The sequence below is a fragment of the Limulus polyphemus genome, unplaced genomic scaffold (assembly GCF_000517525.1).
Source record: "Limulus polyphemus unplaced genomic scaffold, Limulus_polyphemus-2.1.2 Scaffold333, whole genome shotgun sequence".
In the NCBI taxonomy this organism is placed as follows: Eukaryota; Metazoa; Arthropoda; class Merostomata; order Xiphosura; family Limulidae; genus Limulus; species Limulus polyphemus.
Genome location: NW_013665943.1, coordinates 350,581 through 365,616, shown reverse-complemented (window position 1 = coordinate 365,616; position 15,036 = coordinate 350,581). Strand labels below are relative to the sequence as shown.

General features: G+C 33.1%; 1 protein-coding gene across 1 annotated transcript in view; it reads right to left on the bottom strand.

Moving 5' to 3' along the window:
- Positions 1 to 15,036, bottom strand: part of LOC106457450 (dynein heavy chain 8, axonemal-like) — a 459,787-nt gene that overhangs the window by 232,412 nt on the left and 212,339 nt on the right. Inside the window, exons 32-35 of the mRNA XM_022383398.1 lie at positions 13,286 to 13,388; positions 12,479 to 12,583; positions 11,895 to 12,056; positions 1,621 to 1,845 (exon numbers count right to left, since the gene is read on the bottom strand). Coding sequence (XP_022239106.1) covers positions 1,621 to 1,845; positions 11,895 to 12,056; positions 12,479 to 12,583; positions 13,286 to 13,388 — 595 coding nt within the window. The remainder of the gene's footprint in view (positions 1 to 1,620; positions 1,846 to 11,894; positions 12,057 to 12,478; positions 12,584 to 13,285; positions 13,389 to 15,036) is intronic.

The window sequence follows — 15,036 nt, the reverse complement described above, 5'->3', positions numbered from 1 at the left end:
TCATAGTCATGTTTGTTACAATACAACTGTCCCATGAAATATCAAAACATTTCACAGTCATAGTCATGTTTGTTACAATACAACTGTCCCATGAAATATCAAAACATTTCACAGTCATAGTCATGTTGGATACAATACAACTGTCCTATGTATCATCATTGTCTAACTCCTCACATAAAGGGTCAGATCCTGCTTTAATTTCACACAATCTTAATTCGTCACAGAGAGGATCAGATCTTGGGCGAATTTCACACAACTCGTCATATAGAAGGTCAGATCCTCAACTAATTCCATACAAACTAGTTAGGGTCTTAACTAGAAATGCACGGGTAATAAAATTTGGCCGAATACTGGGTCCGGATACCCGGTCACTAAACTTAGGCCGGGCCGGGTGTCAACCAGGACCGAGTTCTCCTCTCGTCCCCTTCCCCCCCAAAAAAAATACACAAAATTAGAAACAAAACAAATTGACGTTTATTACATTTAACCAACAGAACATTAAAGTTTTACTTTCAACTTTCAATGCCTAGCCCCAACTTATCAAACCCTAACCCCTATTTTCTCAAAAACCCAACCTTCCCTAGAAAAATCCACTTCTCAAGCCATGCCTGTTATTAACTCCTATTGTTCTCTGAATCCCCAACTTTCAGTAGGCAGTCAGTTTTTGTTCCTTGGAAAATGTTTTTCATAACTAAACTAATTATTGACTGTAACATTCAGTACAGCGTTAGTTGCCACAAAGATTAGAGCTTAGATGCCTAACTTTGACAATCAGCCAGAGTGGAGTATTACCGGGTAGCCCAATACCCAGTCGGGGCTGAATATCTGGCCGGTTACCAGTGCATCTCTAATTTTTACATATATAAACACACACTCTAATTTACAAGAATGGTAGTTATGATAATAGTGCATCACACATGTAATTATTCCCTTGTTATACTTCCAAAACAGCCTAAATGCAAACCTTAAACAATCTTGAGAAGTTGTGTCCTGCTGTGTTACTTTATACATCCAAACTGGGCAACTATGCAATGATATCATAAGCATCTGTTGGACACATGGTAACCTTTGCATGATATTTCAGATAACTGTGAGTATTGGAATTATAAATTTAAATCTATAAGCTTAAAATTCTAAAAAATACGAAAAAAGCCAAAATAATTCTTTATACATGTAGCTGTTTTCAATCAATAATTATTATTAAACAATGGTTCTGGAACATAGAATCTTTGAATATGATGTATATCAGTTTTTATTGATTGTAATTGAAACTTAAAAGATACATACATGTAAAATGCAAAGTAGATACATATATGTTAGTTGTAAATTATTCATATAAGAGCTAATTTAATGCTAAAATTCTGGAAGGAGGAGGAAATAACATGTACTTACAGTGACTGTTATTTTGGGTAGAATATTTTATTTGAATGATATGGACTATGCCTTTTTTATTAAAATACCATTTAGCTAGGAATTAAAAAAAAAAAGAGACAAAATTTCTCAGAAATAAATTGTTAATAGCATTGACACTATATTTATCTACAGGCTGTATTTAACATACAGTAATTAAGTATCTTGATTTAATCAAGCAGTTCAAAATAGACTGTAAGAAGTACTTACAAGATCTTCAAAAATATCCCTCTGGTGTACATGTATAGTGATCAAGGTTTCAAACTTTACTCGTTCATATTTTGTCATATCATAAGTAGTTTGTTCAATTAGTTTTCTTAGAATTTCAATAAACTTATTGTTCATGAAATTCATTATTTTCTTGTCCTGTCGAGCATAGTTCAAGGCATCTTCAGCATTTTTTGTCCATAACATCTGCAAGCCAAGGAGTGAAACCTTGGGAATAAAACACAAGAAAATTTCTAAATTACTTTGTATTGTATTTATGTGATAATAAAAACTTAAAGCTGAAATCTTACTGAATCTGTTTCTTTATACTACAAAAATATAAGCAACTAAATAATCAAGGAAATAATTCCAAAGAATGAAACAAGACTTTTACTTAAGTTTACAAATGTCTTTTCTAACACCAACATGTATGTAGACAATTTGTTCTGTAAAATTGGAAGAAAACGTTTTGATACATTTGCAATACAAGCCTGTTGATTCAAAAAGTTTTGTGAGGTGTTGAAACTGCACAGCAATGATGAAGAACTTTTCCTCTTGCCTGTAAGAACTATGATCTGAACGTTTGGTATTAACCTGTTTTTAGACCAAGATAATTCAAAGATTCACTTATTTCTAACTCTAAGTTTCTGTGCAGTGCTGATCATTTACTTTGGAGATGTGTTGACTCTTTTTAATTTTTGTTTCCAATTGATTTGCAAGTGTAAAATTCATACATGTGCATGGAATCATCTTTCACAAGTTACTTTGACAAAGTTAATAGAAAATGTTGAAACTCTAATTTATGATAAAAAAACACAGAGATTTGGAAGTTTAGGAGGAATAAACACAGAATCTAATAATCCAAATAAAAAAATACAAAGCTTATTTCACTAATTGTTTCACAATTACAACTTCTTCAGGGTAAATAAGCTATGTAAAGTACACAGAAATGAAAAACTCATCCAACAAGACTTACAGACCTTCTATATGATAACAGTATAAATTAAAAAAATGATAATGTAAGATATGTATATAATTCTATTGATACAATTTTTCTTTTACAAGTTAGTACAAATTCTTGTTGAACCCATCTGTCCTTATCAATTGTTACTTCTCATGTCTGGTTAAGTTGATAAATAACTTACTAAACTGGGCTTAATGTTTTTTTGACAGAGAAGTACAAAAACTTTGTTTTCCCTACTCTATTAATGAAGCTTGTTTGATGATGTTATATTATTGGAGGTCCTAGTGGAGATATCTGGTCAAAATCACCATATTTTGGGTTCTATGAAGTTGTCATTGTTAGATTTGTCTTTATTGTTGTTGTATACAAATGCCTCTGCTAAACATACAATACAAAGAGTTGATAAAACATGAGAAAGAAAGAGTGAAATGTTCATGTTCTTTTGTTGTATTCACAACATTCATCTTACTAATAATCACAGAACTATTTTTTCTTTCAAATAAACTGAGTTTTAGTCTTGAAAATCTTGCATGTGGTCTTATCATGTAAAATTGAGTCAAACTTAAAGTATTTATCTGCCTGTACAAAATAGCTCAGATGAGGAAATTCCTGGAGAAGAGGCACTGGACAGCTCTGGTGGTCAACTGAGATGCTGCAGTGGACCTCCTGATTATTATGCCTGATATTAACTGACAGACAAGCAGTTAGGACAGTCACAGATTGTGAGATCAATGACAAAGAAAGTAGTATTCTTTGCTTCCCAAGTTATCAAGTGGTGTTTCCACATGAAATGTAAGCACTACATTGTGTAATTGCCATTTATTTATTACAAAGATAGGATGGTTTGTTGAATGCAAGATCAAAAGCACTATAACCATTACTTTTTTCATCTATCGAGCAGAGTTTCACAGAGAGATATCTGCAGCATATTGAGTGATAGCTGCTTGATTATTAAACAGTTAGGATATTATAATTTTCCTACACTGAAAATATATTTCTGATAGGTACATGAATAGCTATTCTCGTTCTGTGCTGCCCTTTATATGCTAAAAAAATTTTTTAAGCATGCCACAAGCTTTCTATCTCCCATCTATTAGAATTGACTGATTCCAATGCAACTCTCATTCAAATCATCCTGCATCAACCTTCTACCAATAAGAGTGTGACATACTCTCATGATACGTGTGGCTCCCTCTATTCAATTTTACCTACCTATCACTTTGAGTTTTGGCAGAAAATGGAAGCACCGATTTTCAGTGGAGAGGAAGGTTGGGAAGTTTGAGAAGAGGTAAGTACCTATCAGAAATACATTTTCAGTGTAAGAAAATTATATATTCCAATACGGTACATTAACCCTGCTCACATAAGCAGTGAGAACCCCACACTGAATAGATGGAGGGACTAGTACGAGGGAAAGATAGAAGCATCCTTCAAAAACGTCTGAAGGATACTTCCTAAGATGAAACAGTATGATTATAAAATGATGTAGGGAGCCGCACCACTTCTGAACCAGGTATATTCTTCGCCCATCATGGAAAGATGTCACATATATGGGTGAAAAACAGAGGAGCACATCCATTTGGGAGAGAACTATATTTATGAAACTCAATCCCAGAAAATATAAAAGTGGGTAAAATGAAATGGATGTACCCCTAGGTGTAGAATGGCTAGTGTACGATGGACCGTACTCTGCAAGTCAACACATCCCAAACCCATGCCACTGGGAACTGGCATCCATGTGGGAGTATGATGAGGATCAGACTGTCGGTAAGTTAACCGTCATCCAAAACCCAGCCACAAAGTACTGACATCCAAGTGGGGTTTGGAAAGAGGATAATACCACTGGCATGTCAACTACAATTCAAAACCCAGGACACTGGGAACTGATATCCATGTGGGAGTACAAAAGAGGATCATACTGGTGGCAAGTCAACTACAATCCAATACCCAGCCATCTGGCAGTGGTAGGAAAGAGTATCATACCATGTTCACCCTAAGTTCATGAGAGAAGTGGGAATCTAGTACCCTCCAACTCATAAATGGGGCATATGTGAATATGATAAACTGATAGATTGATCTGGGAATCTGACATCCAGTATCGAAAAAAAAAAAAAGATGTCTACCTAATGTAAACCATCTCCCTCAAAAGTGAAATTGACTGTAACCACCCCAAGCACATTAACATCCTTGTAATAAGAAACACTGAGGGATAGCAGAAGCGAAAGAACTGTAACAATCCTTAATTACCTCCACTGTGACCCACAATACTGATGGTGTATAAATTAGGGAGGAATACAGACATCTGTAATACATGTGTGAGGACTTATGTTGATTGGTTCTACTCTGTATCCAATACCCGGCCACTGGGAACCGACATACATGTGGGATCCCAATTGAAGGGGTGAACAGCAATTTTAATATATTATTTCCATTCGTTTTTACGTTTCATATTGGAGTTTGTCATGTCATCTACACCATGCCCTACTCTCAACTGGTTTTAGAACAATTTCAATATTTTGTTTGTATTTCATTAGCCCATTAAGGAGGATGCTTCCACAGTCCACAACCCCAGTAGCTTGGAACTGGAAAATTGTAAGGACTCTCAAACTCCACTAGAAGAAAAGATGGGTAAAACATGGTGGAGAGTCCCGAGGAATGACAACACCTGAGACAATGCAATGGGTGACCACAAAACCCTATTTTTAAAAACAGACCATACTGATTTATTCAGTACAAGGCATGGCAGGGACGGGCAGCTATCCCCTTCTGCTTTACCCATGTAGTTTATGGGTGGTTATGGTCTGGGATAGGCAAACAGGTGAATAGGAGAAAGAAGGAAGACATATGGGAATGTGAAACAAGGAGAACTGGGAAAGTGATTCAAATGTAGGCAAAGTGAGGCAGAGCAAGATCACATTAGTATCTCCATCCAGAAAAACAGCCCACTATTGTGGGCAACAAATCCAAAAGGATAAATATCAATGAAATATCAATGGCAAATAAAGAGACCACCGATGTCCTCACATGAATAAGAGAAGGAAGGAAGACATATGGAAATGTGAAACAAGGAGCACTGGGAAATATAGGCAAAGTGAGGCAATGCAGGACTGCATTAATATCCCCATCTGGAATGGCAGCCCGCTGCAGCGGACGACAAATCCAAAAGAAATGCATCGATAAGAAAGTGTAGGAGAGAGAAATACCTGCTGGATCAGGAAAAACGAAAGGTATAGGACAGGACCGCCTGATAATCCGAGACCAATGAGACAGAAGAACCCTGATCCAAAAGTCAAGAGAGGAAATTCACATGACAAAGAACAATGTATTGATCAGGGGAAAACCGTAGATGCATTTACATTAAGAAACTTCCATGTGCGAAGTGCAAATGAAACAAGACAGAGGCTAACAGTCGGGAGAAGCCAGATCACCTTGCCAATGACCAGGGGAAAACAAAGGGTGAAGATGGAAGACCGGAAGGTCTGGAGGAAACACTGGTGACTGAGGGTGGTGAAGAAAAGGCGGAGACAGTGGAAAAGATAACAGAAGAGGAATTTGGAGCTGAAAAGCTGCAGAAACCACAGCTGAGATGGCCAAGAAAGAGCTATCAGAAGGACTGAACACAGAGTGTCAAGGATGAACGAAATCACCCAGAGTAGAAGTACAATGGGAGGATAGACAAGTGTAGGTCCAATCTTGGCTGAAAACATCGATAGCCTAAGCAAGAAAACAAAGAACCAGAGACCAAAACCAAGGCAATTTGTGGTTAAAGGACATCGCAAAAGCCTCAATGTGAGAAGTACCCCACTGAAGTCAAAGCCAATGGAAAACAAAAGGATTGAGATACCACCCCATCAGATAAATGTTGTCTGGACAGGAATCTGTTCCACAACAAGAGTAGTTTGGTTTGTTATTAATTTTGTGCAAAGTTACACAAGGGCGATCTGTGATACCTGTCCCTAATTTAACAGTGTAAGACTAGAGGAAGGCAGCTAGTCATCACCACTGTTACGTATTAGAATTTTGAATAGCAGAAGCCGAGTTAACTGATAATTTAAATTTAGTAGTTAAATTGTACTTTGGATTTAGTATTTAAATATATACCAATATATTAGTCAATTTACGATATTTGCCAACAAGATTGATACACACTGTCTTCATTCTTAACATAAATACGTTTTAATATACACACACACCAATTTAATTTACAGTAACAATTATTACAAACAAAGATTTATAAACAAAAGTTTCACCAACTTACAAACAAAATAAAGTTTTCTTTCTAGTCTGGAACTTCCTTGATATCTTATCAAGGGTTTACGATGAGCGAGTTAATTATGAGTTGATGTAGATACGATTTGCATGACACACAATGATAGGAATATCGAGCATGTGGGCTCAAAAAGCAGCCACTGAAGAAAAGTCACAATGGATTATTACCAGATGATTTCTGGCCAGATGGAGAAAATGAACTAAAAGCTGACCTTCAGCGAGAAGCTCCAGGACGTTGATAGGATCATAACTCTCAGCCACAGACCAAAAACCCCTGAATCTTCCAGTTGATCAACCCATGCCCCATCCCCGAAGGGATACATTCAGGAAATATGGAAAACTGGATGAGAAAGAGGAAGCAGGATACCTACCGATGTGTGAGTCATATCTAACCACCAAGACTGATCTATGGCAAAGGAAGGGTAATAAAAGCCAACAAAAGATCCCTGCACAACTCTACTGGTCATGAAAAGCCCACATATGAGCCTGACCTAAGTGGCTAAGGCTACCATGGAAGATTACATCCCCAAAAGTGATAGAAGTTCACAAGCTGTAATCAAAATGAAACCCACTGAACGAAGTCAAAGAGTAAACAGGCACACCAAAATGAGATGCGCATAGAAATACCCAAATAGACAAGATACTGGATAGGTCACAGTACGGACTTCTCCAACTTGATTAACAGCTTATTATAGCTGCCTCCAGGAGCAGCTGATAATGGTAACAAGCAGACTCTTATTTATAACGAGAGAACAGTAGCCAGTCGACTCCAAGGTACACTTCACTCATGAAATTGAAACTAAGAACTCTATTCCCTTTCTGGACATTCTTGTTAACCATAATGCTAACAGCTTTTCAACTTCTGTCTATCGTAAAAACTCATTTACTGGCCTTTTCACTCAATTTGACAGTTTTATACCCTTTCCTTGCAAATGAAATCTTATTCTCTGTCTACTAAATAGAGCCTACAAACTTACCTCATACTATTTAGCCCTTCACAAAGAAACTACTTCGATACAAAACATTCTCTTTCGAAATGGCTATCATATGCATTTCTTGGAGAAAATAACTTTCCCATTCCTAACTAATTTGTTTGTCAAACCACCTAAGATACCCACTGTACCCAAACTTCCCTTATACAACTGCTTATCATATCTTGGGAGACAGGGCTCCCTTATCTTGAAACCGTTGATAAAATTATGTAACACTTACTATTCCCAAATTGACCTGACAGTCATTATGAAACCCAACTTTAGACTAAAAAGTTTTCTTCTGCTACAAAGATTGTTTGCGGACTGCCTATTGTTCACATCTCATCTACTTATACACGTGCAGAGACTTACTGTAAGGCCTCCTATATTGGTGCAACCAAACGTCACCTTAAAGTACGAGCATGTGAAGACATGGGCATATCTATAAAAACTGGAAGGAAGGTTACAAACCCTCCCAACTCTGCTATCTATCAACATAATACAGAAACAGGATATCCAATTTCTCTCTCAAACTTTAAAATTCTTTCAACAGCCAAACATGATATTGAACATCTTATAAAAGAAACATTATACATAAAAACTCTTCTCCTGTCCCTAAATAACACACAGCCTTCACTGGATTTAAACATATATTAACTATTTCACTTGCGCCTCAGTTTTAATTTTTTCATGTTATATTTGTATATTTGATTTGTTTATTTCTTATATATATATTTCTATTGTAATTACAAATATGGTTTGTTTGTTTTGTAACCCCAGATTACTGATGATGAAATAATGATGATTCCGAAATGTCTAATAAATGCTTCCTGTTATTACATTTGTGTTTTATTATCACGATTCACAAGAAGAGCACCAAAAGAGAAAATGTCTGAACATGAGTACTGCCAAACAAGAAGTGGTTGAATTGAATAGAGAGAGAGCCACATGCATTACAAGAGTATTTTGCACTCTTATTGGTAGATCATTTGCATGAGAGACCCATTGGAACCAGATAATTCTAATGGAAGGAAGAGAGAAGGCTTGTGGCATGCATAAAAAAATTGTTTGCATATAGAGAGCAGCACTGAGCAAGACTAGCTATTTATGTGAGAGAAAGTAATATACCATTTTGGAAGGCTGGTGTTAGTAAATGTAGTGCATAGAACTGTTGTTCTATATACCCTTGTTATATTATCATGGTCAGGTCAGGTATTATATCATTTTATTATTTTTCATTTGTTCTTTTGTGTCTTTATGGGCATTGGCTTTTGTTTGTTTTATGAGAAAAGTGATGTACCCAATACGACATGCCTTTTACAAACATCTGGCATTAATTGTTGCTCTTAAAAAGTTATATAGTGATGAGAGGTGTACAGAGTATCCTTGGTAAAGCACTTGGTTAGAGAAAAAGAGAGATAGTTAATTTCCAAAGAAATATATATCAACGACTATAGTTTAGCACAGAAACTAATGTTTATTGGGTTCCTAATTAAGATATGTCATTTTCTTTATTTATTTATTGTTCCTTTCTTTAATAATATTGATATACTATATACTGCATTTAATATAATTATTAAATTAATTTATTCTATTTTAATTTGTTGTTAATTATTAAAACTTGTATTATAAAGATTGGTTTGCATTATTAGCTTAGAATTTGTATTTAGGACTAACCTAAATCTCCTAAGCTGGGCAAACTTCAAGAGATATTATTGGGTTTACAGCCAAAAATATTGTTAATTGTGATAGTATCCAACTGATGAAACACTGCATTGTAATCTTTATAAGTATATATACATGTAAGAAAAGTATATTCAATTAACTATGCTGAAAGCCAGGTAATTTTTATTTTTTCTCTAAATACATAGCTTACTCTGATCAGAAGATGTTATTATTCATAAATAATTTGTAAGATTGCAGATAACCACTAGGAGTTCAAAGACTCAGCTAAAAAGACACTGCAGCCCTTTCTTTCTGAGCTATTTCGAAATTTTCTATAGAGAAATAACTGTCTGACATTTTGTGTATTGAGACATTGCTAACACATGTAGCCCATGTTGATTAGTTCAGTAACAGCACACAAACCAGAGGCTGTCTGGCTAAAGCTACTAGTATATGTGGTGACATATAACAATGAGATATATGTATATGGAAATGTACATGTATGAATGACTTTATGGTCATATTTTTTGACATGTACATGAATCTTATACAAAGTAATTTATGAGTGTTGTATAATCAAGTACACAATTACACTGAGAACTCAACTGTCAAGCAGCATCGAGATGAAAATAAAGGATTTGATCTGGATTTTAAGACTGAAAATAAGAAGCAAACTATGATTAATAGCCTGTGAAGCTTATGACTGCTTACATGAAAAAAGATTCATGAAATTTTAAACTTCTTTGAAGTGTATTAAACAACAACAAAAACTTTGATTTGTCTTTTTTAGTTGTACTGAGATATTGCATCCATAACTTACTTTTTCTATTTTTAACATAATGTTAATACTGTAACATATTTTTTGCATACATTTACTTACTTACTTTGTTTATTTTATAATTGACAATTTTTTTCATTTATTAATTTTTGACAAATTGTGTATAATTTTTATTATTTAGATTTTTAAAGAGTCATTACAATAACACAATCTTATAAGAATGATGTTTTGTATGCTGTTCTAGTCACAATGAATCACTCAGCAATGTTATATGTATTACAATAATTTAAAGTAACTATTTGATCAGTTTGTACATCTTTGTCAATTTTACATTATCCTTTTAGACTCAATGAAACCTTAATGGCAAATATACTGACTCAAAATAGTAGTAAACATATATATGAACAGTGTATGACCTTTAAGTAACATTTGAGGAATATCAATAAATCAATGTTCTGATATGCATCTTAGTAGGTGCTATGTAAAATATGAGAGAACATGGTTTATGATCAGGTTGTTCTCTTTGAATCTGTTTTTATTTCACACTTCTTTCTTCTACTTTCATAAAACAATTATGGAATGAATTTCGTATATGAAATACCTTAATAAAATTTATACTTTTTTACAATGAGATTTAAGAATGACTTCAAATGATGTAAAATATAAAGGCATTTATTTTTCTGTTAAACGTAACTATGTTAAACTACATAGATTACAATAATCTTAGGCATATAAGCTATAATCTATACATATACAGCACAAAAATCTGTGTGCCTGTCTGTTTGTCCTTTATCTAACTACTCCAATGTCACTAGGCCAACCTCAACCAAACTTTGTGGGATGACAGTTTGGAATAATGGGCATGTTAATGGGGGTTCACAACCCCCTACATCCCCATTATTTCTGTTATTGAGTATTTATTACCTTTGACATAAGTTAACATTAATTACATTCATAGATGGCGCCATGTCATTACACTGAAAAAAAAAAAACTTTATTAAATTTTCTATAAGGCAGTATGAGGAAAGGCACACAAACATCTTATATATCTCCGAGAATTCACTAGCACTCTCTATGGAGGAATGCAATGAAAAAAGTGGCCACCACTACTGTTATACTACATAAATCAAGCTTAAGTTTCTACTCCAACAGTCACCATAAGACTGGTATGAAGAGCCACTTCTTACTTTGACCCATGACTTTCGCCCATAAGACACTCTTGCAGCCAATGACCATCTATTAATTAACCACATGAAACACTGTGGAAAGACATTAAGAACTGGGTGTTGAAAGTGGCACACTATTGCCACTACCTCTTTCTACAAAGTCACCCTGACCATTGCATAGTGTATACCATGTTTTGAGCATATACATATTGAGTTCTTAAAGCTTATACAAATCTTTTGGTGAGGTAATAATGAATACTGTGATAATGTGTTATATAAAAAAATTAATTGCATGAAAGTTAAATTTTTTTGTATTGTTTCTATTATATTATCCAATAACACTGTTAAAGAAAATGATTTCACTTTATATTTGCATGATTGGTCATTGTATAAAAGATTTATACACACTGAACAAAAAGCACTTTCCACAATGAATAAAACATTCACAGAAAACAATAACATACTTGAGCTATATATTTCTTCAAGAATGAAATTAATTTAAAATCTGAATCATCAAGAGCTTGATAGCAGTCTCTAATAATGCCGTGTAGAGACTTCTGTTGTATTTCCAGCAACTCTCCTAGCCAAATTTCCACATTTCCTTTGGCAATTATTGATTTTTCTAACTATAAAAATTCATTCAAATATTTTCAACTTTATTAATGAAATATAGTTGGATGTCACAAGATCATTAGCACAAATTATCATTCTTTAATGGTTTATCAAGTTTACTGTAAAACCATTGATCTGCATTTGACCAAAAACATAGTTTAAAAAAAACACAAAAATACTTCAAACATTTAAACCTAAAAATTAAGCCAACTGCCAATTCAAATAACAGTGTTTTATTAAACAAGAAAAAGTATCTTAATTTATAACAGTGTTTTAAATTTTACTTTTTTACAGTATAGAATTATTTAAAAATTTAACAAATATGTTGGCTTGAGACTGTAAAAGATTAAATGGTAATGGCAGAATGTTAAATAGAAGGTTTTTATGCTGAGTCCATGAAATGAGCTAAATGAATATAAAAATGGAAATAATATACCATTATCTCTTCTTCTTCTCTTGAATATACTGACAGAATGCGATCATAGTCTTTTTCATGAAATAACACTTTAGCCACATTCTCAAACACCCCCAGAAGATGAGCCTGAAATAATATATACAAGGATTAACTGACACACAAACAAATATATTATCAGTATTTCATAAGATGGCAGTTTGTACTTTCAAACATTTTAAAACTTACGTGGTATACAAGAAAAAATTACAATAGAAAGAAACAAACAGTGTATTATCAGTATTTTTAAAAATGTTCTTCAAATGCATAAAATGTTCTCATTCATATATTATATTACTTTATGAGAAAAATGATGCATTCAGTGTTAATTTTCAAAGTGAGTAGCACACACACCAATAAATTACAGCTTTAGGTCACATATATGAAAGAATCACTGAAAACCAAACAAAATTCAACTTTATAATGCTTGAGATGAAACTAAAACCGTAAAAATGATATTAATAGTTTCATTTGCATAGAAATATGAAAAATACAATGAAGTTTTTAACAAAATGACAATAACATGTATTATGTACAAAAAAAATTTATGTAATTTTCAAGTTACAATATTTTTATTTATTATTTACAGAAAACTTATTTTAGTCATTAAGTTATTACATACATTAAACCTTTTAAAAATATATTTTCTAAGAAGTTCTGAAATTATTTAACAAAAAACATTACCATACCAATTCTATACTTAACAAATAAATTTTAACATAATTTTGAGTTTCTAGAATAAATAAAAATATTCTAGTCAACACCTAAATAAATATTTGTTTCTAAACCAACCTGAATTGTATGGGAATCACTAGCTTGACCAAGAATTTCTAAAAGTGTTGGATCTGACACAAAAAAGAATCTAGGAAAAACAAGGCGCTTGCTTTCCAAATACCTGTGAATATAACAACTCTAAGTTTACTTTTCCTATTGACTAACATAATCCATAACGTACTGAAAATCTTAACTGAATAGACTTAAGTGCAGCATCTTTTTTAAAAACTTTACATATTTACTTTTTATGTAGTTGTGCACTTAATGTTTTTTCTGATATTACTTATAATGATGACTGTTTAAAACTATTGAGCCCATTTCAAAATATAATGTATAGATATAGCTGAACTTTAGTTCATTAACTTACAAATATAGAAAGAGTTGATTACATTATATTAATATGACTTTGGAGCCTCACCATGTTATCAGTTTTCATGTTACCATGTCTAATTATGTTTTATTTGATGACTTTGCATCTTTAGAATAGCTCTGCAGTGTATTTTTCATTGTAAAATGCTTCAGTATATCACTTTCATGTCCAAAGCACATCAGTGTTTCCTGATATGTTTCTATTATCCATCTATGAACACTACTTTCATTCTTCAGTTGTTTGATGTATGCAATGATTAGACTGGAGGTATGAATAAAAAAATTCATCAAAGTAAACTCATACTCTATTGACATTGTTTCCAAATGGAGATCCTTCTTGATTATATTATATAAAATTGAATGGGACACATGGACTTTTATTGCCATTGATCTTTTTTTTGTTCATGGGTTCTCATTTAACTTTTACATGACAATGCACTTTGTTTACTACAGCTGAGATACAGCTTGTTGCACGTCTCTTTCTAGTCTGTCTTTTGCATATTCAGAATCCTTTTAGGATAAAGCACTCAACCCTCAAGTCATAACTGTTATGATGCGTGAAAAACAAAATCTGTTAGATCTGACATCATTGTTAATAACCAAATACTTACTTTATCCTTAACAGTATAGCTAGTTAAATGTCTACATAATTTAGCTTTTCTAATATATGTATAACTACATAAAAACTGTAAAACAATTAAATTTGCTCAGCTGAATGTGAGTAAAATGAGTTGAGCTTAAAGTTATGAAAATTAATATATGAAATTGAGCATTAAATTATGAAAATTAATAAATAAAAAGGATAGATCACTAAATTACAAAAATTAAGAAAATATGATTTTATAGTAACATTAGCCTTTGTGTGAGAATGTGAACATGTGCTACTGAAACAGATTAACAATGCCTATGAATAAGCCAAATGTTATTTACGTGAAATAAAGATGTCGATTGTTTTAGCATCCTGTAGTTTTGTTATTACTTAGGCCTTAAACAAGGTTTACAAAAAGACAGTTGTAACTTTGTATGGGACATGTCTCAATTATTTCATGAGAATAAAGACACTGATTATCTTTACCATTTGCAATTGCATCACTAACTGGCTATGGATAGAGTTTTCATAAAAACAGCTGTAAAAACGTAAGACTTAAGAGTGTAAGGTAAAGTACATATCAATAACTTCTACAAGTGTAGATGTTTGTTGAGATGAATATTTAGCACTGTAGAAAACTAAGTAAAATTCTCATCAGCCAAAGACTCATTTGACATGGGTTCAGTAGGTTAGTATGCATATGTGTTACATGATAATAACCCACATTACTAATATACTGAACCACAAAAGAAACGTCGCATATTTCGAAAACTATAATTTTCAAAAACATCGAAAAAAATTAATTGATTTA